The 26,135-nt window shown below is 53.5% G+C and overlaps 1 protein-coding gene across 1 annotated transcript in view; it reads left to right on the forward strand.

The window, feature by feature from the left end:
- LOC110512617 (NEDD4-binding protein 2) overlaps positions 1–26,135 on the forward strand; it is a 50,084-nt gene that overhangs the window by 18,172 nt on the left and 5,777 nt on the right. The window contains exons 11-17 of the mRNA XM_036989409.1: positions 3,507–4,188; positions 4,456–4,541; positions 6,703–6,748; positions 7,699–7,922; positions 17,903–18,021; positions 18,482–18,596; positions 25,075–25,266. Of these exons, the coding sequence (XP_036845304.1) occupies positions 3,507–4,188; positions 4,456–4,541; positions 6,703–6,748; positions 7,699–7,922; positions 17,903–18,021; positions 18,482–18,596; positions 25,075–25,266 (1,464 nt within the window). The remainder of the gene's footprint in view (positions 1–3,506; positions 4,189–4,455; positions 4,542–6,702; positions 6,749–7,698; positions 7,923–17,902; positions 18,022–18,481; positions 18,597–25,074; positions 25,267–26,135) is intronic.

Consider the following 26,135-nt stretch of genomic DNA (forward strand, 5'->3'; position numbering starts at 1 on the left):
CTCCTGCCCTATTTCCTCTTGCCCTATTGGCTCCTGCCCTATTTCCTCTTGCCCTATTGGCTCCTGCCCTATTTCCTCTTGCCCTATTGGCTCCTGCCCTATTTCCTCTTGCCCTATTGGCTCCTGCCCTATTTCCTCTTTCCCTATTGGCTCCTGCCCTATTTCCTCTCGCCCTATTGGCTCCTGCCCTATTTCCTCTTGCCCTATTGGCTCCTGCCCTATTTCCTCTTGCCCTATTGGCTCCTGCCCTATTTCCTCTTGCCCTATTGGCTCCTGCCCTATTTCCTCTTGCCCTATTGGCTCCTGCCCTATTTCCTCTTGCCCTATTGGCTCTTGCCCTATTTCCTGTTTCTGTAGTGGGACAGCTTGATGTACAGTACACCCCCTGGACAGGACACTAGTCTGTCTCCTGTTTCTGTAGTGAGACAGCTTGATGTACCAGTCCAACCCCTGGACAGGACACTAGTCTATCTCCTGTTTCTGATGTACCAGTACACCCCCTGGACAGGACACTAGTCTATCTCCTGTTTCTGTAGTGAAACAGCTTGATGTACAGGACACCCCCTGGACAGGACACTAGTCTGTCTCCTGTTTTTGTAGAGAGACAGCTTGATGTACCAGGACACCCCCTAGACAGGACACTAGTCTGTCTCCTGTTTCTGATGTACAGTACACCCCTGGACAGGACACTAGTCTGTCTCTCCTGTTTCTGATGTACAGTACACCCCTGGACAGGACACTAGTCTGTCTCCTGTTTCTGATGTACCAGTACACCCCCTGGACAGGACACTAGTCTATCTCCTGTTTCTGATGTACCAGGACACCCCCTGGACAGGACACTAGTCTGTCTCCTGTTTCTGTAGTGAGACAGCTTGATGTACCAGGACACCCCCTGGACAGGACACTAGTCTATCTCCTGTTTCTGTAGAGAGACAGCTTGATGTACCAGTACACCCCCTGGACAGGACACTAGTCTATTTCCTGTTTCTGTAGTGAGACAGCTTGATGTACCAGGACACCCCCTGGACAGGACACTAGTCTATCTCCTGTTTCTGTAGAGAGACAGCTTGATGTACCAGGACACCCCCTGGACAGGACACTAGTCTATCTCCTGTTTCTGATGTACCAGTACACCCCCTGGACAGGACACTAGTCTATCTATGTCTGAGTCCCAAATGAAAACCTATTCCCTATATAGCGAGGCCGTAGGGCCCCATCCCCTATATAACGAGGCCGTAGGGCCCTTTCCCCTATATAGCGAGGCCGTAGGGCTCTTTCCCCTATATAGTGAGGCCGTAGGGCTCTTTCCCCTATATAGTGAGGCCGTAGGGCCCTTTCCCCTATATAACGAGGCAGTAGGGCCCCGTCCCCTATATAGCGAGGCCGTAGGGCCCCGTCCCCTATATAGCGAGGCCGTAGGGCCCCGTCCCCTATATAACGAGGCCGTAGGGCCCCGTCCCCTATATAGCGAGGCCGTAGGGCCCCGTCCCCTATATAGCGAGGCCGTAGGGCCCCGTCCCCTATATAGCGAGGCCGTAGGGCCCCGTCCCCTAAATAGGGAGGCCGTAGGGCCCCGTCCCCTATATAGGGAGGCCGTAGGGCCCCGTCCCCTATATAGGGAGGCAGTAGGGCCCCGTCCCCTATATAGGGAGGCAGTAGGGCCCCGTCCCCTATATAGGGAGGCAGTAGGGCCCCGTCCCCTATATAGGGAGGCAGTAGGGCCCCGTCCCCTATATAGGGAGGCAGTAGGGCCCCGTCCCCTATATAGCGAGGCCGTAGGGCCCCGTCCCCTACATAGCGAGGCCATCCTAAATTAATTTTAAATGTGCCATTGGTTCCTCTCTCCCTCAGGATCTGGAGTGGACCAGTAATCTGTTGCTAGACTCTGGGGAGAGACTCTCCCTATATAGGGAGGCAGTAGGGCCCCGTCCCCTATATAGGGAAGCAGTAGGGCCCCGTCCCCTATATAGGGAGGCAGTAGGGCCCCGTCCCTTATATAGGGAGGCAGTAGGGCCCCGTCCCCTATATAGCGAGGCAGTAGGGCCCTTTCCCCTATATAGCGAGGCCGTAGGGCCCTGTCCCCTATATAGCGAGGCCGTAGGGCCCTTTCCCCTATATAGCGAGGCCGTAGGGCTCTTTCCCCTATATAGTGAGGCCGTAGGGCCCTTTCCCCTATATAACGAGGCAGTAGGGCCCCGTCCCCTATATAGCGAGGCCGTAGAGCCCCGTCCCCTATATAACGAGGCCGTAGGGCCCCGTCCCCTATATAGCGAGGCCGTAGGGCCCCTGTCCCCTATATAGCGAGGGCGTAGGGCCCCGTCCCCTATATAGCGAGGCCGTAGGGCCCCGTCCCCTATATAGCGAGGCCGTAGGGCCCCGTCCCCTATATAGGGAGGCCGTAGGGCCCCGTCCCCTATATAGGGAGGCAGTAGGGCCCCGTCCCCTATATAGGGAGGCAGTAGGGCCCCGTCCCCTATATAGGGAGGCAGTAGGGCCCCGTCCCCTATATAGCGAGGCCGTAGGGCCCCGTCCCCTATATAGCGAGGCCATCCTAAATTAATTTTAAATGTGCCATTGGTTCCTCTCTCCCTCAGGATCTGGAGTGGACCAGTAATCTGTTGCTAGACTCTGGGGAGAGACTCTCCCTATATAGGGAGGCAGTAGGGCCCCGTCCCCTATATAGGGAAGCAGTAGGGCCCCGTCCCCTATATAGGGAGGCAGTAGGGCCCTTTCCCCTATATAGCGAGGCCGTAGGGCCCTGTCCCCTATACAGCGAGGCCGTAGGGCCCTTTCCCCTATATAGCGAGGCCGTAGGGCCCTTTCCCCTATATAGCGAGGCAGTAGGGCCCGTCCCCTATATAGTGAGGCAGTAGGGCCGCGTCCCCTATATAGGGAGGCCGTAGGGCCCCGTCCCCTATATAGGGAGGCCGTAGGGCCCCGTCCCCTATATAGCGAGGCCGTAGGGCCCCGTCCCCTATATAGCGAGGCCATCCTAAATTAATTTTAAATGTGCCATTGGTTCCTCTCTCCCTCAGGATCTGGAGTGGACCAGTAATCTGTTGCTAGACTCTGGGGAGAGACTCTCCCTATATAGGGAGGCAGTAGGGCCCCGTCCCCTATATAGGGAAGCAGTAGGGCCCCGTCCCCTATATAGGGAGGCAGTAGGGCCCCGTCCCTTATATAGGGAGGCAGTAGGGCCCCGTCCCCTATATAGCGAGGCAGTAGGGCCCTTTCCCCTATATAGCGAGGCCGTAGGGCCCTGTCCCCTATATAGCGAGGCCGTAGGGCCCTTTCCCCTATATAGCGAGGCCGTAGGGCCCTTTCCCCTATATAGCGAGGCAGTAGGGCCCGTCCCCTATATAGTGAGGCAGTAGGGCCGCGTCCCCTATATAGGGAGGCCGTAGGGCCCCGTCCCCTATATAGCGAGGCCGTAGGGCCCCGTCCCCTATATAGCGAGGCCATCCTAAATTAATTTTAAATGTGCCATTGGTTCCTCTCTCCCTCAGGATCTGGAGTGGACCAGTAATCTGTTGCTAGACTCTGGGGAGAGACTCTTCCTAGAGGAAGAGGAGGATGAAGAAGAGGGTGATGAAGATCTGGACATGGCCGTAGGTGTGTCCCTGGAGAAGAGGACGGAGGGGCGGGTTACGCCCCCAGGAGAGCAGGCTTCGGCCTCCAGCTTTTCTGATAGCGAGGCGGTTGTTGTATTGGGAAGAGGGGAGGAGGAAGAGGAGACGTGGAGGACAGGAGGGGGCGTGGACGAAGGGGTAGGTGGGGTTAGTGGACTGAACCATCCGGTGTCTGGGGGTGGGGGCGGCTCAGAGGAACAAAACACCCCCTTGGGAGAGTCCACTCGTCTGGAGCACAGACCACCAGGAAGAGATGTGGCGGAGCAGGAAGTGGTTCGGGACTCGGAGAGCGGAGCTGGCGCAGAGCAGTGGGAGAAATGGGAGAAGGAGGAGGAGGAGGGAGACGAGGAGCTGTATTGCGTAGACGAGGTGACCCAGTCGCTCCTAGCCCAGCTGGAGGAGATGGAGAGGAGAGAGGAGGAGGAGGAGAGGAAAGGGAGGAAGGAGAAGGAGAAGAGGAGGGACAGACTCGTGGACATCCAGAGTGTTGAACTGAAGCTGCCTACAGAACTGGCTCTGCAGCTGGTTGAGCTGTTTGGCCCTGTTGGTGTCCTACCAGGTAACACACACACACAGACACACACAGACACACCACTGACCCAGGTAACACACACACACCACTGACCCAGGTAACACACACACACACACACACCACTGACCCAGGTAACACACACACACACACACCACTGACCCAGGTAACACACACACATACACACACACACCACTGACCCAGGTAACACACACACACATACCACTGACCCAGGCAACACACACACCCCACACACCCCAGACACACTCCCTCAGCTCTCCTGTGCTTGGTTGCCAGGTGTGTGTTCTCCTGATGACTACTCTGTGAGGATGGACCTCAACATGGCCAGACTGCTGCACCAGAAATGGAAGGACACTGTCCAGGTGTGTTACCTGGGTCAGGTGGGGTGTGTGTTACCTGGGTCAGGTGGGGTGTGTGTTACCTGGGTCAAGTGGGGTGTGTGTTACCTGGGTCAGGTGGGGTGTGTGTTACCTGGGTCAGGTGGGGTATGTGTTACCTGGGTCAGGTGGGGTATGTGTTACCTGGGTCAGGTGGGGTATGTGTTACCTGGGTCAGGTGGGGTATGTGTTACCTGGGTCAGGTGGGGTGTGTTACCTGGGTCAGGTGGGGTGTGTTACCTGGGTCAGGTGGGGTGTGTTACCTGGGTCAGGTGGGGTATGTTACCTGGGTCAGGTGGGGTGTGTTACCTGGGTCAGGTGTGGTGTGTTACCTGGGTCAGGTGGGGTATGTGTTACCTGGGTCAGGTGGGGTATGTGTTACCTGGGTCAGGTGGGGTATTTGTTACCTGGGTCAGGTGGGGTATGTGTTACCTGGGTCAGGTGGGGTATGTGTTACCTGGGTCAGGTGGGGTATGTGTTACCTGGGTCAGGTGGGGTATGTGTTACCTGGGTCAGGTGGGGTATGTGTTACCTGGGTCAGGTGGGGTATGTTACCTGGGTCAGGTGGGGTGTGTTACCTGGGTCAGGTGGGGTGTGTTACCTGGGTCAGGTGGGGTGTGTGTTACCTGGGTCAGGTGGGGTATGTGTTACCTGGGTCAGGTGGGGTATGTGTTACCTGGGTCAGGTGGGGTATGTGTTACCTGGGTCAGGTGGGGTATGTGTTACCTGGGTCAGGTGGGGTATGTGTTACCTGGGTCAGGTGGGGTGTGTTACCTGGGTCAGGTGGGGTATGTTACCTGGGTCAGGTGGGGTGTGTTACCTGGGTCAGGTGTGGTGTGTTACCTGGGTCAGGTGGGGTATGTGTTACCTGGGTCAGGTGGGGTATGTGTTACCTGGGTCAGGTGGGGTATGTGTTACCTGGGTCAGGTGGGGTATGTGTTACCTGGGTCAGGTGGGGGGGGGGGTGTTACCTGGGTCAGGTGGGGTATGTGTTACCTGGGTCAGGTGGGGTATGTGTTACCTGGGTCAGGTGGGGTATGTGTTACCTGGGTCAGGTGGGGTATGTGTTACCTGGGTCAGGTGGGGTATGTGTTACCTGGGTCAGGTGGGGGGGGGGGTGTTACCTGGGTCAGGTGGGGGGGGGGGGGGTGTTACCTGGGTCAGGTGGGGGGGGGGGGGTGTTACCTGGGTCAGGTGGGGGGTGTGTGTTACCTGGGTCAGGTGGGGGGTGTGTGTTACCTGGGTCAGGTGGGGGGTGTGTGTTACCTGGGTCAGGTGGGGGGGGGGTTACCTGGGTCAGGTGGGGGGGGGGGTTACCTGGGTCAGGTGGGGGGTGTGTGTTACCTGGGTCAGGTGGGGGGTGTGTGTTACCTGGGTCAGGTGGGGGGGGTGTTACCTGGGTCAGGTGGGGGGTGTGTGTTACCTGGGTCAGGTGGGGGGTGTGTTACCTGGGTCGGTGGGGTGTGTGTGTTTCCTGGGTCGATGGTGTGTGTGTGTGTTACCTGGGTCGATGGTGTGTGTGTTACCTGGGTCGATGGTGTGTGTTTGTGTTACCTGGGTCAGTGGGGGGTATGTGTGTGTGTGTGTGTGTTACCTGGGTCAGTGGGGTGTGTGTGTGTGTTACCTGGGTCGGTGGGGTGTGTTACCTGGGTCAGGTGGGGTGTGTTACCTGGGTCAGGTGGGGTATGTTACCTGGGTCAGGTGGGGTGTGTTACCTGGGTCAGGTGGGGTATGTGTTACCTGGGTCAGGTGGGGTATGTGTTACCTGGGTCAGGTGGGGTATGTGTTACCTGGGTCGATGGTGTGTGTTACCTGGGTCGGGGGTGTGTGTGTTACCTGGGTCGGTGGGGTGTGTGTTACCTGGGTCGGTGGGGTGTGTGTTACCCGGGTCGGTGGGGTGTGTGTTACCCGGGTCGGTGGGGTGTGTATTACCTGGGTCGGTGGGGTGTGTGTTACCTGGGTCGGTGGGGTGTGTGTGTGTGTGCTTGTGTGTGTGTGTGTGTGTTACCTGGGTCAGTAGTGTGTGTGTGTGTGTGTGTGTGTGTGTGTGTTACCTGGGTCAGTAGTGTGTGTGTGTGTGTGTGTGTGTGTGTGTGTGTTACCTGGGTCAGTGGTGTGTGTTTTACGTCTGCGGTTGTCTTTCTAGGAGAAGCAGAGACAAGCAGCACTCTCCTACCATCTACTACAAGAGAGTGAGTACACACACACACACACACCACTGACCCATGTAATACACACACACACACACACACACACACACACACCACTGACCCATGGAACACACACACACACACACCACTGACCCAGGTAACACACACACACACCACTGACCCAGGTAACACACACACACACACCACTGACCCAGTTAACACACACACACACCACTGACCCAGTTAACACACACACACACCACTGACCCAGTTAACACACACACACACCACTGACCCAGGTAACACACACACACCACTGACCCAGGTAACACACACACACCACTGACCCAGGTAACACACACACACACACACACACCACTGACCCAGGTAACACACACACACACACACACACCACTGACCCAGGTAACACACACACACACCACTGACCCAGGTAACACACACACACACCACTGACCCAGGTAACACACACACACACCACTGACCCAGGTAACACACACACACACCACTGACCCAGGTAACACACACACACCACTGACCCAGGTAACACACACACACACACCACTGACCCAGGTAACACACACACACACACCACTGACCCAGGTAACACACACACACACCACTGACCCAGGTAACACACACACACACCACTGACCCAGGTAACACACACACACACCACTGACCCAGGTAACACACACACACACCACTGACCCAGGTAACACACACACACACGCATACAAACTAAGGCGTCATGGTCATCAAATCATTGTTGTTAATTTGTTGAATAGTTATGTGTGTTACTGTAATATAATATAGATTTGCTGATACATCATCCGTGTAGAATTGATATATGTTAAGCTTTCACAAGTTACAGTTTGTTTTAAAGTCCTAAAAACTACAAAACTACGGGTAAACTAAAACTCCATTACCCATGTTTTCCTGTTCTATCCTGCTCTACTTCCTGGTTTTACCAGGCTCTGTCCACTGGGGCGAATCACAGACGGCCAAAACCGGGCTCAGGGACGGGTCACGCCCAGCTCACTTCCTGATTGGTCCAGACGGCTTTGCGTCTCCGAGCGGCCAATCGGAGGCTCGGGATGAGTTGCCAATCCTGGACCACTGGAGTGTGTCCCGCCCTCATGTCTCTCTCAGGGACATCATGACTGAAGAACGGGCTCTACAGGAGAACATGGAGAGGGTAACACACACACACACACACACACACACACACACACACACACACACACACTGGCATCACCCTTTCACCTTCTGATTTGACCTGTCTCTCTCCTCCTCAGTCTGGTCCAGGTGGTGTTAACAGGAGAGATGGAGACTCATCTCTTTGACCTGTCTCTCTCTCTCCTCCTCAGTCTGGTCCAGGTGGTGTTAACAGGAGAGATGGAGACTCAGCTCTTTGACCTGTCTGTCTCTCTCCTCCTCCTCAGTCTGGTCCAGGTGGTGTTAACAGGAGAGATGGAGACTCAGCTCTTTGACCTGTCTCTCTCTCTCCTCCTCAGTCTGGTCCAGGTGGTGTTAACAGGAGAGATGGAGAATCAGCTCTTTGACCTGTCTGTCTCTCTCCTCCTCCTCAGTCTGGTCCAGGTGGTGTTAACAGGAGAGATGGAGACTCAGCTCTTTGACCTGTCTCTCTCTCTCCTCCTCAGTCTGGTCCAGGTGGTGTTAACAGGAGAGATGGAGACTCAGCTCTTTGACCTGTCTGTCTCTCTCCTCCTCAGTCTGGTCCAGGTGGTGTTAACAGGAGAGATGGAGACTCAGCTCTTTGACCTGTCTCTCTCTCTCTCTCCTCCTCAGTCTGGTCCAGGTGGTGTTAACAGGAGAGATGGAGACTCAGCTCTTTGACCTGTCTGTCTCTCTCTCTCCTCCTCAGTCTGGTCCAGGTGGTGTTAACAGGAGAGATGGAGACTCATCTCTTTGACCTGTCTGTCTCTCTCTCTCCTCCTCAGTCTGGTCCAGGTGGTGTTAACAGGAGAGATGGAGACTCAGCTCTTTGACCTGTCTCTCTCTCTCTCTCCTCCTCAGTCTGGTCCAGGTGGTGTTAACAGGAGAGATGGAGACTCAGCTCTTTGACCTGTCTCTCTCTCTCCTCCTCAGTCTGGTCCAGGTGGTGTTAACAGGAGAGATGGAGACTCAGCTCTTTGACCTGTCTGTCTCTCTCTCTCCTCCTCAGTCTGGTCCAGGTGGTGTTAACAGGAGAGATGGAGACTCAGCTCTTTGACCTGTCTGTCTCTCTCTCCTCCTCAGTCTGGTCCAGGTGGTGTTAACAGGAGAGATGGAGACTCATCTCTTTGACCTGTCTCTCTCTCTCCTCCTCAGTCTGGTCCAGGTGGTGTTAACAGGAGAGATGGAGACTCAGCTCTTTGACCTGTCTCTCTCTCTCCTCCTCAGCCTGGTCCAGGTGGTGTTAACAGGAGAGATGGAGACTCAGCTCTTTGACCTGTCTGTCTCTCTCTCCTCCTCAGTCTGGTCCAGGTGGTGTTAACAGGAGAGATGGAGCTGCCATGATGAAGGAGACTCAGCTCTTTGACCTGTCTGTCTCTCTCTCTCCTCCTCAGTCTGGTCCAGGTGGTGTTAACAGGAGAGATGGAGACTCAGCTCTTTGACCTGTCTGTCTCTCTCTCTCCTCCTCAGTCTGGTCCAGGTGGTGTTAACAGGAGAGATGGAGACTCATCTCTTTGACCTGTCTCTCTCTCTCCTCCTCAGTCTGGTCCAGGTGGTGTTAACAGGAGAGATGGAGACTCAGCTCCCTGTCTCTCTCTCTCCTCCTCAGTCTGGTCCAGGTGGTGTTAACAGGAGAGATGGAGACTCAGCTCTTTGACCTGTCTGTCTCTCTCTCCTCCTCAGTCTGGTCCAGGTGGTGTTAACAGGAGAGATGGAGACTCAGCTCTTTGACCTGTCTGTCTCTCTCTCTCCTCCTCAGTCTGGTCCAGGTGGTGTTAACAGGAGAGATGGAGACTCAGCTCTTTGACCTGTCTGTCTCTCTCCTCCTCAGTCTGGTCCAGGTGGTGTTAACAGGAGAGATGGAGACTCAGCTCATTGACCTGTCTGTCTCTCTCTCTCCTCCTCAGTCTGGTCCAGGTGGTGTTAACAGGAGAGATGGAGACTCAGCTCTTTGACCTGTCTGTCTCTCTCCTCCTCAGTCTGGTCCAGGTGGTGTTAACAGGAGAGATGGAGACTCAGCTCTTTGACCTGTCTCTCTCTCTCCTCCTCAGTCTGGTCCAGGTGGTGTTAACAGGAGAGATGGAGACTCAGCTCTTTGACCTGTCTGTCTCTCTCTCTCCTCCTCAGTCTGGTCCAGGTGGTGTTAACAGGAGAGATGGAGACTCAGCTCTTTGACCTGTCTGTCTCTCTCTCCTCCTCAGTCTGGTCCAGGTGGTGTTAACAGGAGAGATGGAGACTCAGCTCTTTGACCTGTCTCTCTCTCTCTCCTCCTCAGTCTGGTCCAGGTGGTGTTAACAGGAGAGATGGAGACTCAGCTCTTTGACCTGTCTGTCTCTCTCTCTCCTCCTCAGTCTGGTCCAGGTGGTGTTAACAGGAGAGATGGAGACTCAGCTCTTTGACCTGTCTCTCTCTCTCCTCCTCAGTCTGGTCCAGGTGGTGTTAACAGGAGAGATGGAGACTCATCTCTTTGACCTGTCTGTCTCTCCTCCTCAGTCTGGTCCAGGTGGTGTTAACAGGAGAGATGGAGACTCAGCTCTTTGACCTGTCTCTCTCTCTCTCCTCCTCAGTCTGGTCCAGGTGGTGTTAACAGGAGAGATGGAGACTCATCTCTTTGACCTGTCTGTCTCTCTCCTCCTCAGTCTGGTCCAGGTGGTGTTAACAGGAGAGATGGAGACTCAGCTCTTTGACCTGTCTGTCTCTCTCTCTCCTCCTCAGTCTGGTCCAGGTGGTGTTAACAGGAGAGATGGAGACTCAGCTCTTTGACCTGTCTCTCTCTCTCCTCCTCCTCAGTCTGGTCCAGGTGGTGTTAACAGGAGAGATGGAGACTCAGCTCTTTGACCTGTCTCTCTCTCTCCTCCTCAGTCTGGTCCAGGTGGTGTTAACAGGAGAGATGGAGACTCATCTCTTTGACCTGTCTCTCTCTCTCCTCCTCAGTCTGGTCCAGGTGGTGTTAACAGGAGAGATGGAGACTCATCTCTTTGACCTGTCTCTCTCTCTCTCTCCTCCTCAGTCTGGTCCAGGTGGTGTTAACAGGAGAGATGGAGACTCAGCTCTTTGACCTGTCTGTCTCTCTCCTCCTCCTCAGTCTGGTCCAGGTGGTGTTAACAGGAGAGATGGAGACTCAGCTCTTTGACCTGTCTGTCTCTCTCTCTCCTCCTCAGTCTGGTCCAGGTGGTGTTAACAGGAGAGATGGAGACTCAGCTCTTTGACCTGTCTGTCTCTCTCTCTCCTCCTCAGTCTGGTCCAGGTGGTGTTAACAGGAGAGATGGAGACTCAGCTCTTTGACCTGTCTGTCTCTCTCTCTCCTCCTCAGTCTGGTCCAGGTGGTGTTAACAGGAGAGATGGAGACTCAGCTCTTTGACCTGTCTGTCTCTCTCTCTCCTCCTCAGTCTGGTCCAGGTGGTGTTAACAGGAGAGATGGAGACTCATCTCTTTGACCTGTCTGTCTCTCTCCTCCTCAGTCTGGTCCAGGTGGTGTTAACAGGAGAGATGGAGACTCATCTCTTTGACCTGTCTGTCTCTCTCCTCCTCCTCAGTCTGGTCCAGGTGGTGTTAACAGGAGAGATGGAGACTCAGCTCTTTGACCTGTCTGTCTCTCTCCTCCTCCTCAGTCTGGTCCAGGTGGTGTTAACAGGAGAGATGGAGACTCAGCTCTTTGACCTGTCTGTCTCTCTCTCTCCTCCTCAGTCTGGTCCAGGTGGTGTTAACAGGAGAGATGGAGACTCAGCTCTTTGACCTGTCTGTCTGTCTCTCTCCTCCTCAGTCTGGTCCAGGTGGTGTTAACAGGAGAGATGGAGACTCAGCTCTTTGACCTGTCTCTCTCTCTCCTCCTCAGTCTGGTCCAGGTGGTGTTAACAGGAGAGATGGAGACTCAGCTCTTTGACCTGTCTGTCTCTCTCTCTCCTCCTCAGTCTGGTCCAGGTGGTGTTAACAGGAGAGATGGAGACTCAGCTCTTTGACCTGTCTGTCTCTCTCCTCCTCAGTCTGGTCCAGGTGGTGTTAACAGGAGAGATGGAGACTCAGCTCTTTGACCTGTCTGTCTCTCTCTCTCCTCCTCAGTCTGGTCCAGGTGGTGTTAACAGGAGAGATGGAGACTCAGCTCTTTGACCTGTCTGTCTCTCTCTCTCCTCCTCAGTCTGGTCCAGGTGGTGTTAACAGGAGAGATGGAGACTCAGCTCTTTGACCTGTCTCTCTCTCTCCTCCTCAGTCTGGTCCAGGTGGTGTTAACAGGAGAGATGGAGACTCAGCTCTTTGACCTGTCTCTCTCTCTCCTCCTCAGTCTGGTCCAGGTGGTGTTAACAGGAGAGATGGAGACTCATCTCTTTGACCTGTCTGTCTCTCTCTCTCCTCCTCAGTCTGGTCCAGGTGGTGTTAACAGGAGAGATGGAGACTCAGCTCTTTGACCTGTCTGTCTCTCTCCTCCTCCTCAGTCTGGTCCAGGTGGTGTTAACAGGAGAGATGGAGACTCAGCTCTTTGACCTGTCTCTCTCTCTCCTCCTCAGTCTGGTCCAGGTGGTGTTAACAGGAGAGATGGAGAATCAGCTCTTTGACCTGTCTCTCTCTCTCCTCCTCAGTCTGGTCCAGGTGGTGTTAACAGGAGAGATGGAGACTCAGCTCTTTGACCTGTCTCTCTCTCTCCTCCTCAGTCTGGTCCAGGTGGTGTTAACAGGAGAGATGGAGACTCAGCTCTTTGACCTGTCTGTCTCTCTCTCTCCTCCTCAGTCTGGTCCAGGTGGTGTTAACAGGAGAGATGGAGACTCATCTCTTTGACCTGTCTGTCTCTCTCTCTCCTCCTCAGTCTGGTCCAGGTGGTGTTAACAGGAGAGATGGAGACTCAGCTCTTTGACCTGTCTCTCTCTCTCCTCCTCAGTCTGGTCCAGGTGGTGTTAACAGGAGAGATGGAGACTCATCTCTTTGACCTGTCTGTCTCTCTCTCTCCTCCTCAGTCTGGTCCAGGTGGTGTTAACAGGAGAGATGGAGACTCATCTCTTTGACCTGTCTCTCTCTCTCTCCTCCTCAGTCTGGTCCAGGTGGTGTTAACAGGAGAGATGGAGACTCAGCTCTTTGACCTGTCTGTCTCTCTCTCTCCTCCTCAGTCTGGTCCAGGTGGTGTTAACAGGAGAGATGGAGACTCAGCTATTTGACCTGTCTCTCTCTCTCCTCCTCAGTCTGGTCCAGGTGGTGTTAACAGGAGAGATGGAGACTCAGCTCTTTGACCTGTCTGTCTCTCTCTCTCCTCCTCAGTCTGGTCCAGGTGGTGTTAACAGGAGAGATGGAGACTCAGCTCTTTGACCTGTCTCTCTCTCTCCTCCTCAGTCTGGTCCAGGTGGTGTTAACAGGAGAGATGGAGACTCAGCTCTTTGACCTGTCTGTCTCTCTCTCTCCTCCTCAGTCTGGTCCAGGTGGTGTTAACAGGAGAGATGGAGACTCAGCTCTTTGACCTGTCTGTCTCTCTCCTCCTCAGTCTGGTCCAGGTGGTGTTAACAGGAGAGATGGAGACTCAGCTCATTGACCTGTCTGTCTCTCTCTCCTCCTCAGTCTGGTCCAGGTGGTGTTAACAGGAGAGATGGAGACTCAGCTCTTTGACCTGTCTGTCTCTCTCCTCCTCAGTCTGGTCCAGGTGGTGTTAACAGGAGAGATGGAGACTCATCTCTTTGACCTGTCTGTCTCTCTCCTCCTCAGTCTGGTCCAGGTGGTGTTAACAGGAGAGATGGAGACTCAGCTCTTTGACCTGTCTGTCTCTCTCCTCCTCCTCAGTCTGGTCCAGGTGGTGTTAACAGGAGAGATGGAGACTCAGCTCTTTGACCTGTCTGTCTCTCTCCTCCTCCTCCTCCTTTTCCTCCTCCTCCTCCTCCTCCTCCTCCTCCTCAGTCTGGTCCAGGTGGTGTTAACAGGAGAGATGGAGACTCAGCTCTTTGACCTGTCTCTCTCTCTCCTCCTCAGTCTGGTCCAGGTGGTGTTAACAGGAGAGATGGAGACTCAGCTCTTTGACCTGTCTCTCTCTCTCCTCCTCAGTCTGGTCCAGGTGGTGTTAACAGGAGAGATGGAGACTCAGCTCTTTGACCTGTCTGTCTCTCTCTCTCCTCCTCAGTCTGGTCCAGGTGGTGTTAACAGGAGAGATGGAGACTCAGCTCTTTGACCTGTCTGTCTCTCTCTCTCCTCCTCAGTCTGGTCCAGGTGGTGTTAACAGGAGAGATGGAGACTCATCTCTTTGACCTGTCTGTCTCTCTCCTCCTCAGTCTGGTCCAGGTGGTGTTAACAGGAGAGATGGAGACTCAGCTCTTTGACCTGTCTCTCTCTCTCCTCCTCAGTCTGGTCCAGGTGGTGTTAACAGGAGAGATGGAGACTCATCTCTTTGACCTGTCTGTCTCTCTCCTCCTCCTCAGTCTGGTCCAGGTGGTGTTAACAGGAGAGATGGAGACTCAGCTCTTTGACCTGTCTGTCTCTCTCCTCCTCCTCAGTCTGGTCCAGGTGGTGTTAACAGGAGAGATGGAGACTCAGCTCTTTGACCTGTCTGTCTCTCTCTCTCCTCCTCAGTCTGGTCCAGGTGGTGTTAACAGGAGAGATGGAGACTCAGCTCTTTGACCTGTCTGTCTGTCTCTCTCCTCCTCAGTCTGGTCCAGGTGGTGTTAACAGGAGAGATGGAGACTCAGCTCTTTGACCTGTCTCTCTCTCTCCTCCTCAGTCTGGTCCAGGTGGTGTTAACAGGAGAGATGGAGACTCAGCTCTTTGACCTGTCTGTCTCTCTCTCTCCTCCTCAGTCTGGTCCAGGTGGTGTTAACAGGAGAGATGGAGACTCAGCTCTTTGACCTGTCTGTCTCTCTCCTCCTCAGTCTGGTCCAGGTGGTGTTAACAGGAGAGATGGAGACTCAGCTCTTTGACCTGTCTGTCTCTCTCTCTCCTCCTCAGTCTGGTCCAGGTGGTGTTAACAGGAGAGATGGAGACTCAGCTCTTTGACCTGTCTGTCTCTCTCTCTCCTCCTCAGTCTGGTCCAGGTGGTGTTAACAGGAGAGATGGAGACTCAGCTCTTTGACCTGTCTCTCTCTCTCCTCCTCAGTCTGGTCCAGGTGGTGTTAACAGGAGAGATGGAGACTCAGCTCTTTGACCTGTCTCTCTCTCTCCTCCTCAGTCTGGTCCAGGTGGTGTTAACAGGAGAGATGGAGACTCATCTCTTTGACCTGTCTGTCTCTCTCTCTCCTCCTCAGTCTGGTCCAGGTGGTGTTAACATGAGAGATGGAGACTCAGCTCTTTGACCTGTCTGTCTCTCTCCTCCTCCTCAGTCTGGTCCAGGTGGTGTTAACAGGAGAGATGGAGACTCAGCTCTTTGACCTGTCTCTCTCTCTCCTCCTCAGTCTGGTCCAGGTGGTGTTAACAGGAGAGATGGAGAATCAGCTCTTTGACCTGTCTCTCTCTCTCCTCCTCAGTCTGGTCCAGGTGGTGTTAACAGGAGAGATGGAGACTCAGCTCTTTGACCTGTCTCTCTCTCTCCTCCTCAGTCTGGTCCAGGTGGTGTTAACAGGAGAGATGGAGACTCAGCTCTTTGACCTGTCTGTCTCTCTCTCTCCTCCTCAGTCTGGTCCAGGTGGTGTTAACAGGAGAGATGGAGACTCATCTCTTTGACCTGTCTGTCTCTCTCTCTCCTCCTCAGTCTGGTCCAGGTGGTGTTAACAGGAGAGATGGAGACTCAGCTCTTTGACCTGTCTCTCTCTCTCCTCCTCAGTCTGGTCCAGGTGGTGTTAACAGGAGAGATGGAGACTCATCTCTTTGACCTGTCTGTCTCTCTCTCTCCTCCTCAGTCTGGTCCAGGTGGTGTTAACAGGAGAGATGGAGACTCATCTCTTTGACCTGTCTCTCTCTCTCTCCTCCTCAGTCTGGTCCAGGTGGTGTTAACAGGAGAGATGGAGACTCAGCTCTTTGACCTGTCTGTCTCTCTCTCTCCTCCTCAGTCTGGTCCAGGTGGTGTTAACAGGAGAGATGGAGACTCAGCTATTTGACCTGTCTCTCTCTCTCCTCCTCAGTCTGGTCCAGGTGGTGTTAACAGGAGAGATGGAGACTCAGCTCTTTGACCTGTCTGTCTCTCTCTCTCCTCCTCAGTCTGGTCCAGGTGGTGTTAACAGGAGAGATGGAGACTCAGCTCTTTGACCTGTCTCTCTCTCTCCTCCTCAGTCTGGTCCAGGTGGTGTTAACAGGAGAGATGGAGACTCAGCTCTTTGACCTGTCTGTCTCTCTCTCTCCTCCTCAGTCTGGTCCAGGTGGTGTTAACAGGAGAGATGGAGACTCAGCTCTTTGACCTGTCTGTCTCTCTCCTCCTCAGTCTGGTCCAGGTGGTGTTAACAGGAGAGATGGAGACTCAGCTCTTTGACCTGTCTCTCTCTCTCCTCCTCAGTCTGGTCCAGGTGGTGTTAACAGGAGAGATGGAGACTCAGCTCATTGACCTGTCTGTCTCTCTCTCCTCCTCAGTCTGGTCCAGGTGGTGTTAACAGGAGAGATGGAGACTCAGCTCTTTGACCTGTCTGTCTCTCTCCTCCTCAGTCTGGTCCAGGTGGTGTTAACAGGAGAGATGGAGACTCATCTCTTTGACCTGTCTGTCTCTCTCCTCCTCAGTCTGGTCCAGGTGGTGTTAACAGGAGAGATGGAGACTCAGCTCTTTGACCTGTCTGTCTCTCTCCTCCTCCTCAGTCTGGTCCAGGTGGTGTTAACAGGAGAGATGGAGACTCAGCTCTTTGACCTGTCTGTCTCTCTCCTCCTCCTCCTCCTTTTCCTCCTCCTCCTCCTCCTCCTCCTCCTCAGTCTGGTCCAGGTGGTGTTAACAGGAGAGATGGAGACTCAGCTCTTTGACCTGTCTCTCTCTCTCCTCCTCAGTCTGGTCCAGGTGGTGTTAACAGGAGAGATGGAGACTCAGCTCTTTGACCTGTCTGTCTCTCTCTCTCCTCCTCAGTCTGGTCCAGGTGGTGTTAACAGGAGAGATGGAGACTCAGCTCTTTGACCTGTCTGTCTCTCTCCTCCTCAGTCTGGTCCAGGTGGTGTTAACAGGAGAGATGGAGACTCAGCTCTTTGACCTGTCTCTCTCTCTCCTCCTCAGTCTGGTCCAGGTGGTGTTAACAGGAGAGATGGAGACTCAGCTCATTGACCTGTCTGTCTCTCTCTCCTCCTCAGTCTGGTCCAGGTGGTGTTAACAGGAGAGATGGAGACTCAGCTCTTTGACCTGTCTGTCTCTCTCCTCCTCAGTCTGGTCCAGGTGGTGTTAACAGGAGAGATGGAGACTCATCTCTTTGACCTGTCTGTCTCTCTCCTCCTCAGTCTGGTCCAGGTGGTGTTAACAGGAGAGATGGAGACTCAGCTCTTTGACCTGTCTGTCTCTCTCCTCCTCCTCAGTCTGGTCCAGGTGGTGTTAACAGGAGAGATGGAGACTCAGCTCTTTGACCTGTCTGTCTCTCTCCTCCTCCTTTTCCTCCTCCTCCTCCTCCTCCTCCTCCTCAGTCTGGTCCAGGTGGTGTTAACAGGAGAGATGGAGACTCAGCTCTTTGACCTGTCTGTCTCTCTCTCTCCTCCTCAGTCTGGTCCAGGTGGTGTTAACAGGAGAGATGGAGACTCAGCTCTTTGACCTGTCTCTCTCTCTCCTCCTCAGTCTGGTCCAGGTGGTGTTAACAGGAGAGATGGAGACTCAGCTCTTTGACCTGTCTGTCTCTCTCTCTCCTCCTCAGTCTGGTCCAGGTGGTGTTAACAGGAGAGATGGAGACTCAGCTCTTTGACCTGTCTGTCTCTCTCCTCCTCCTCAGTCTGGTCCAGGTGGTGTTAACAGGAGAGATGGAGACTCAGCTCTTTGACCTGTCTCTCTCTCTCCTCCTCAGTCTGGTCCAGGTGGTGTTAACAGGAGAGATGGAGACTCATCTCTTTGACCTGTCTCTCTCTCTCCTCCTCAGTCTGGTCCAGGTGGTGTTAACAGGAGAGATGGAGACTCATCTCTTTGACCTGTCTGTCTCTCTCTCTCCTCCTCAGTCTGGTCCAGGTGGTGTTAACAGGAGAGATGGAGCTGCCATGATGAAGGAGACTCAGCTCTTTGACCTGTTCCCCAGCATAGACAGACACTTCCTACAGGACATCTTCAGAGACCACAAGTTAATACACACACACACACACACACACACACCACATAAACACACACACACACACACACACACAGTTACAGTCCACAGAGACCACACACACACACACACACCACATACACACACACACACACCACATACACACACACCACATAAACACACACACACACACCACATAAACACACACACCACATAAACACACACACACGCACACACACACACACACACACACAGTTACAGTCCACAGAGACCACACACACACACACACACCACATACACACACACACACCACATAAACACACACACACCACATAAACACACACACACACACACACACAGTCCACAGAGACACACACACACAAACTTCAAATCGGGGTAGGGGTGTGTTAGTGTTTCATATGTGAATAATAGCTAATATATCCCTCTGTGTGTGTGTGTGTGTGTGTGTGTGTGTGTGTGTGTGTGTGTGTAGTTACTGTCTGGTGCAGACGGAGCAGTTTCTGAGGTCTATGTTGGACGAGGGCCCTGTGAGAAACGTTGTGGCCCCAGAGCACACCCCCCGTACTCCCAGCAAGGAACGAGACAAGGTACACACACACACACACACACACACCCCCCGTACTCCCAGCAAGGAACGAGACAAGGTACACACACACACACACACACACACCCCGTACTCACAGCCAGGATCAAGACAAGGTACACACACACACACACACACACACACACCCCGTACTCACAGCCAGGATCAAGACAAGGTACACACCAGCCATCGCTCACCTGCCTCCCCTTCCAAGCATCAGTCACCTGCCTCCCCTTTCAGGCATCACTCACCTGCCTCCCCTTTCAGGCATCACTCACCTGCCTCCCCTCCAAGCATCACTCACCTGCCTCCCCTTCCAAGCATCACTCACCTGCCTCCCCTCCCAGGCATCACTCACCTGCCACCTCATTTATCCACAATGGAGAGGTGGATTCAGACCCTGGTCAGTGTTGTGTTGTGACAGAGAGGTGGATTCTGACCCTGGTCGGTGTTCTGTTGTTGATGGAGAGGTGGATTCTGACCCTGGTCGGTGTTCTGTTGTTGACAGAGAGGTGGATTCTGACCCTGGTCAGTGTTGTGTTGTGACAGAGAGGTGGATTCTGACCCTGGTCGGTGTTCTGTTGTTGATGGAGAGGTGGATTCAGACCCTGGTCGGTGTTCTGTTGTTGACAGAGAGGTGGATTCAGACCCTGGTCGGTGTTCTGTTGTTGATTCAGACCCTGGTCGGTGTTCTGTTGTTGATTTAGACCCTGGTCGGTGTTCTGTTGTTGACAGAGAGGTGGATTCAGATCCTGGTCGGTGTTCTGTTGTTGATTCAGACCCTGGTCGGTGTTCTGTTGTTGACAGAGAGGTGGATTCAGACCCTGGTCGGTGTTCTGTTGTTGATTCAGACCCTGGTCGGTGTTCTGTTGTTGATTTAGACCCTGGTCGGTGTTCTGTTGTTGACAGAGAGGTGGATTCTGACCCTGGTCGGTGTTCTGTTGTTGACAGAGAGGTGGATTCAGACCCTGGTCGGTGTTCTGTTGTTGACAGAGAGGTGGATTCTGACCCTGGTCGGTGTTCTGTTGTTGACAGAGAAGTGGATTCAGACCCTGGTCGGTGTTCTGTTGTTGATTCAGACCCTAGTCGGTGTTCTGTTGTTGATTCAGACCCTGGTCGGTGTTCTGTTGTTGACAGAGAGGTGGATTCAGACCCTGGTCAGTGTTCTGTTGTTGACGGAGAGGTGGATTCAGACCCTGGTCGGTGTTCTGTTGTTGACAGAGAGGTGGATTCAGACCCTGGTCGGTGTTCTGTTGTTGATGTAGAGGTGGATTCAGACCCTGGTCGGTGTTCTGTTGTTGACAGAGAGCTGGATTCAGACCCTGGTCGGTGTTCTGTTGTTGACAGAGAGGTGGATTCAGATCCTGGTCAGTGTTCTGTTGTTGACGGAGAGGTGGATTCGGACCCTGGTCAGTGTTCTGTTGTTGACAGAGAGGTGGATTCAGATCCTGGTCGGTGTTCTGTTGTTGACAGAGAGGTGGATTCAGATCCTGGTCAGTGTTCTGTTGTTGATTCAGACCCCGGTCGATGTTCTGTTGTTGACGGAGAGGTGGATTCAGACCCTGGTCGATGTTCTGTTGTTGATTCAGACCCTGGTCGGTGTTCTGTTGTTGATTCAGACCCTGGTCGGTGTTCTGTTGTTGATTCAGACCCTGGTCGGTGTTCTGTTGTTGATTCAGACCCTGGTCGGTGTTCTGTTGTTGATTCAGACCCTGGTCGGTGTTCTGTTGTTGATTCAGACCCTGGTCAGTGTTGTGTTGTGACAGAGAGGTGGATTCAGATCCTGGTCGGTGTTCTGTTTTTGACAGAGAGGTGGATTCAGATCCTGGTCAGTGTTCTGTTGTTGACGGAGAGGTGGATTCAGACCCTGGTCGGTGTTCTGTTGTTGACAGAGAGGTGGATTCAGACCCTGGTCGATGTTCTGTTGTTGATTCAGACCCTGGTCGGTGTTCTGTTGTTGATGGAGAGGTGGATTCAGACCCTGGTCGATGTTCTGTTGTTGATTCAGATCCTGGTCGATGTTCTGTTGTTGATTCAGATCCTGGTCAGTGTTGTGTTGTGACAGAGAGGTGGATTCAGATCCTGGTCGGTGTTCTGTTGTTGACGGAGAGGTGGATTCAGACCCTGGTCGGTGTTCTGTTGTTGACAGAGAGGTGGATTCAGACCCTGGTCGGTGTTCTGTTGTTGATTCAGACCCTGGTCGGTGTTCTGTTGTTGACAGAGAGGTGGATTCAGATCCTGGTCGATGTTCTGTTGTTGATTCAGATCCTGGTCAGTGTTGTGTTGTGACAGAGAGGTGGATTCAGATCCTGGTCGGTGTTCTGTTGTTGACGGAGAGGTGGATTCAGACCCTGGTCGGTGTTCTGTTGTTGACAGAGAGGTGGATTCAGACCCTGGTCGATGTTCTGTTGTTGATTCAGATCCTGGTCGATGTTCTGTTGTTGATTCAGATCCTGGTCAGTGTTGTGTTGTGACAGAGAGGTGGATTCAGATCCTGGTCGGTGTTCTGTTGTTGACGGAGAGGTGGATTCAGATCCTGGTCGATGTTCTGTTGTTGATGGAGAGGTGGATTCAGACCCTGGTCGGTGTTCTGTTGTTGACAGAGAGGTGGATTCAGACCCTGGTCGGTGTTCTGTTGTTGACAGAGAGGTGGATTCAGACCCTGGTCGGTGTTCTGTTGTTGACAGAGAGGTGGATTCAGACCCTGGTCGGTGTTCTGTTGTTGACAGAGAGGTGGATTCAGACCCTGGTCGGTGTTCTGTTGTTGACAGAGAGGTGGATTCAGACCCTGGTCGGTGTTCTGTTGTTGATGGAGAGGTGGATTCAGACCCTGGTCGGTGTTCTGTTGTTGATTCAGACCCTGGTCGGTGTTCTGTTGTTGACAGAGAGGTGGATTCAGACCCTGGTCGGTGTTCTGTTGTTGACAGAGAGGTGGATTCAGATCCTGGTCGGTGTTCTGTTGTTGATTCAGACCCTGGTCGGTGTCCTGTTGTTGATTCAGACCCTGGTCGGTGTTCTGTTGTTGACAGAGAGGTGGATTCAGACCCTGGTCGGTGTTCTGTTGTTGATTCAGACCCTGGTCGATGTTCTGTTGTTGATTCAGACCCTGGTCGGTGTTCTGTTGTTGACAGAGAGGTGGATTCAGACCCTGGTCGGTGTTCTGTTGTTGACAGAGAGGTGGATTCAGATCCTGGTCGGTGTTCTGTTGTTGATTCAGACCCTGGTCGGTGTCCTGTTGTTGATTCAGACCCTGGTCGGTGTTCTGTTGTTGACAGAGAGGTGGATTCAGACCCTGGTCGGTGTTCTGTTGTTGATGTAGAGGTGGATTCAGACCCTGGTCGGTGTTCTGTTGTTGATTCAGACCCTGGTCGGTGTTCTGTTGTTGATTCAGACCCTGGTCGATGTTCTGTTGTTGATTCAGACCCTGGTCGGTGTTCTGTTGTTGATTCAGACCCTGGTCGATGTTCTGTTGTTGATTCAGACCCTGGTCGGTGTTCTGTTGTTGATTTAGACCCTGGTCGGTGTTCTGTTGTTGACAGAGAGGTGGATTCTGACCCTGGTCGGTGTTCTGTTGTTGACAGAGAGGTGGATTCAGACCCTGGTCGGTGTTCTGTTGTTGACAGAGAGGTGGATTCTGACCCTGGTCGGTGTTCTGTTGTTGACAGAGAAGTGGATTCAGACCCTGGTCGGTGTTCTGTTGTTGATTCAGACCCTAGTCGGTGTTCTGTTGTTGATTCAGACCCTGGTCGGTGTTCTGTTGTTGACAGAGAGGTGGATTCAGACCCTGGTCAGTGTTCTGTTGTTGACGGAGAGGTGGATTCAGACCCTGGTCGGTGTTCTGTTGTTGACAGAGAGGTGGATTCAGACCCTGGTCGGTGTTCTGTTGTTGATGTAGAGGTGGATTCAGACCCTGGTCGGTGTTCTGTTGTTGACAGAGAGCTGGATTCAGACCCTGGTCGGTGTTCTGTTGTTGACAGAGAGGTGGATTCAGATCCTGGTCAGTGTTCTGTTGTTGACGGAGAGGTGGATTCGGACCCTGGTCAGTGTTCTGTTGTTGACAGAGAGGTGGATTCAGATCCTGGTCGGTGTTCTGTTGTTGACAGAGAGGTGGATTCAGATCCTGGTCAGTGTTCTGTTGTTGATTCAGACCCCGGTCGATGTTCTGTTGTTGACGGAGAGGTGGATTCAGACCCTGGTCGATGTTCTGTTGTTGATTCAGACCCTGGTCGGTGTTCTGTTGTTGATTCAGACCCTGGTCGGTGTTCTGTTGTTGATTCAGACCCTGGTCGGTGTTCTGTTGTTGATTCAGACCCTGGTCGGTGTTCTGTTGTTGATTCAGACCCTGGTCGGTGTTCTGTTGTTGATTCAGACCCTGGTCAGTGTTGTGTTGTGACAGAGAGGTGGATTCAGATCCTGGTCGGTGTTCTGTTTTTGACAGAGAGGTGGATTCAGATCCTGGTCAGTGTTCTGTTGTTGACGGAGAGGTGGATTCAGACCCTGGTCGGTGTTCTGTTGTTGACAGAGAGGTGGATTCAGACCCTGGTCGATGTTCTGTTGTTGATTCAGACCCTGGTCGGTGTTCTGTTGTTGATGGAGAGGTGGATTCAGACCCTGGTCGATGTTCTGTTGTTGATTCAGATCCTGGTCGATGTTCTGTTGTTGATTCAGATCCTGGTCAGTGTTGTGTTGTGACAGAGAGGTGGATTCAGATCCTGGTCGGTGTTCTGTTGTTGACGGAGAGGTGGATTCAGACCCTGGTCGGTGTTCTGTTGTTGACAGAGAGGTGGATTCAGACCCTGGTCGGTGTTCTGTTGTTGATTCAGACCCTGGTCGGTGTTCTGTTGTTGACAGAGAGGTGGATTCAGATCCTGGTCGATGTTCTGTTGTTGATTCAGATCCTGGTCAGTGTTGTGTTGTGACAGAGAGGTGGATTCAGATCCTGGTCGGTGTTCTGTTGTTGACGGAGAGGTGGATTCAGACCCTGGTCGGTGTTCTGTTGTTGACAGAGAGGTGGATTCAGACCCTGGTCGATGTTCTGTTGTTGATTCAGATCCTGGTCGATGTTCTGTTGTTGATTCAGATCCTGGTCAGTGTTGTGTTGTGACAGAGAGGTGGATTCAGATCCTGGTCGGTGTTCTGTTGTTGACGGAGAGGTGGATTCAGATCCTGGTCGATGTTCTGTTGTTGATGGAGAGGTGGATTCAGACCCTGGTCGGTGTTCTGTTGTTGACAGAGAGGTGGATTCAGACCCTGGTCGGTGTTCTGTTGTTGACAGAGAGGTGGATTCAGACCCTGGTCGGTGTTCTGTTGTTGACAGAGAGGTGGATTCAGACCCTGGTCGGTGTTCTGTTGTTGACAGAGAGGTGGATTCAGACCCTGGTCGGTGTTCTGTTGTTGACAGAGAGGTGGATTCAGACCCTGGTCGGTGTTCTGTTGTTGATGGAGAGGTGGATTCAGACCCTGGTCGGTGTTCTGTTGTTGATTCAGACCCTGGTCGGTGTTCTGTTGTTGACAGAGAGGTGGATTCAGACCCTGGTCGGTGTTCTGTTGTTGACAGAGAGGTGGATTCAGATCCTGGTCGGTGTTCTGTTGTTGATTCAGACCCTGGTCGGTGTCCTGTTGTTGATTCAGACCCTGGTCGGTGTTCTGTTGTTGACAGAGAGGTGGATTCAGACCCTGGTCGGTGTTCTGTTGTTGATTCAGACCCTGGTCGATGTTCTGTTGTTGATTCAGACCCTGGTCGGTGTTCTGTTGTTGACAGAGAGGTGGATTCAGACCCTGGTCGGTGTTCTGTTGTTGACAGAGAGGTGGATTCAGATCCTGGTCGGTGTTCTGTTGTTGATTCAGACCCTGGTCGGTGTCCTGTTGTTGATTCAGACCCTGGTCGGTGTTCTGTTGTTGACAGAGAGGTGGATTCAGACCCTGGTCGGTGTTCTGTTGTTGATGTAGAGGTGGATTCAGACCCTGGTCGGTGTTCTGTTGTTGATTCAGACCCTGGTCGGTGTTCTGTTGTTGATTCAGACCCTGGTCGATGTTCTGTTGTTGATTCAGACCCTGGTCGGTGTTCTGTTGTTGATTCAGACCCTGGTCGATGTTCTGTTGTTGATTCAGACCCTGGTCGGTGTTCTGTTGTTGATTCAGACCCTGGTCGGTGTTCTGTTGTTGACAGAGAGGTGGATTCAGACCCTGGTCGGTGTTCTGTTGTTGATGTAGAGGTGGATTCAGACCCTGGTCGGTGTTCTGTTGTTGATTCAGACCCTGGTCGGTGTTCTGTTGTTGATTCAGACCCTGGTCGATGTTCTGTTGTTGATTCAGACCCTGGTCGGTGTTCTGTTGTTGATTCAGACCCTGGTCGATGTTCTGTTGTTGATTCAGACCCTGGTCGATGTTCTGTTGTTGCAGTTGATATATTGGAGCAGCAAAGTTGATCTCTATCTCCCCCCCTCTACCCCTGCTCCCCCCCTCCCCCCTCCCCCTCTCAGAGGCGTTCAGCAGCAGCTCCAGCGCCCCCTCCACAGTCCCTCTCTCAGTACCAGGATGTGGAGGACCCAGAGTATGAAGACTTCCGAGCCGAGGCCAGGCTCCAGAGAGGCAGACAGCTGGAGAGCTTCAGCAAGGCTGCAGAGGCTTACAGACAGGGACGCAGAGATGTAGCCTCCTACTATGGACAACAGGTGGGTGGGGGGGGGTTACAGACAGGGACACAGAGATGTAGCCTCCTACTATGGACAACAGGTGGGGGGTGGGGGGGGGGGGGGTGGGGGGTTACAGACAGGGACGCAGAGATGTAGCCTCCTACTATGGACAACAGGTGGGTGGGGGGGGGTTACAGACAGGGACACAGAGATGTAGCCTCCTACTATGGACAACAGGTGGGGGGGGGGGGGGGGGGTTACAGACAGGGACACAGAGATGTAGCCTCCTGCTATGGACAACAGGTGGGTGGGGGGGGGGGGTTACAGACAGGGACACAGAGATGTAGCCTCCTACTATGGACAACAGGTGGGTGGGGGGGGGGGGGGTTACAGACAGGGACACAGAGATGTAGCCTCCTACTATGGACAACAGGTGGGGGGGGGGGGGGGGGGGGTTACAGACAGGGACACAGAGATGTAGCCTCCTACTATGGACAACAGGTGGGTGGGGGGGGGGGGGGTTACAGACAGGGACACAGAGATGTAGCCTCCTACTATGGACAACAGGTGGGGGGGGGGGGGGGTTACAGACAGGGACGCAGAGATGTAGCCTCCTACTATGGACAACAGGTGGGTGGGGGGGGTTACAGACAGGGACACAGAGATGTAGCCTCCTACTATGGACAACAGGTGGGTGGGGGGGGGGGGGGTTACAGACAGGGACACAGAGATGTAGCCTCCTACTATGGACAACAGGTGGGGGGGGGGGGGGGTTACAGACAGGGACACAGAGATGTAGCCTCCTACTATGGACAACAGGTGGGTGGGGGGGGGGTTACAGACAGGGACACAGAGATGTAGCCTCCTACTATGGACAACAGGTGGGGGGGGGGGGGGGGGGGGGGGGG

The sequence above is a fragment of the Oncorhynchus mykiss genome, chromosome 10 (assembly GCF_013265735.2).
Source record: "Oncorhynchus mykiss isolate Arlee chromosome 10, USDA_OmykA_1.1, whole genome shotgun sequence".
Lineage (NCBI taxonomy): Eukaryota > Metazoa > Chordata > Actinopteri > Salmoniformes > Salmonidae > Oncorhynchus > Oncorhynchus mykiss.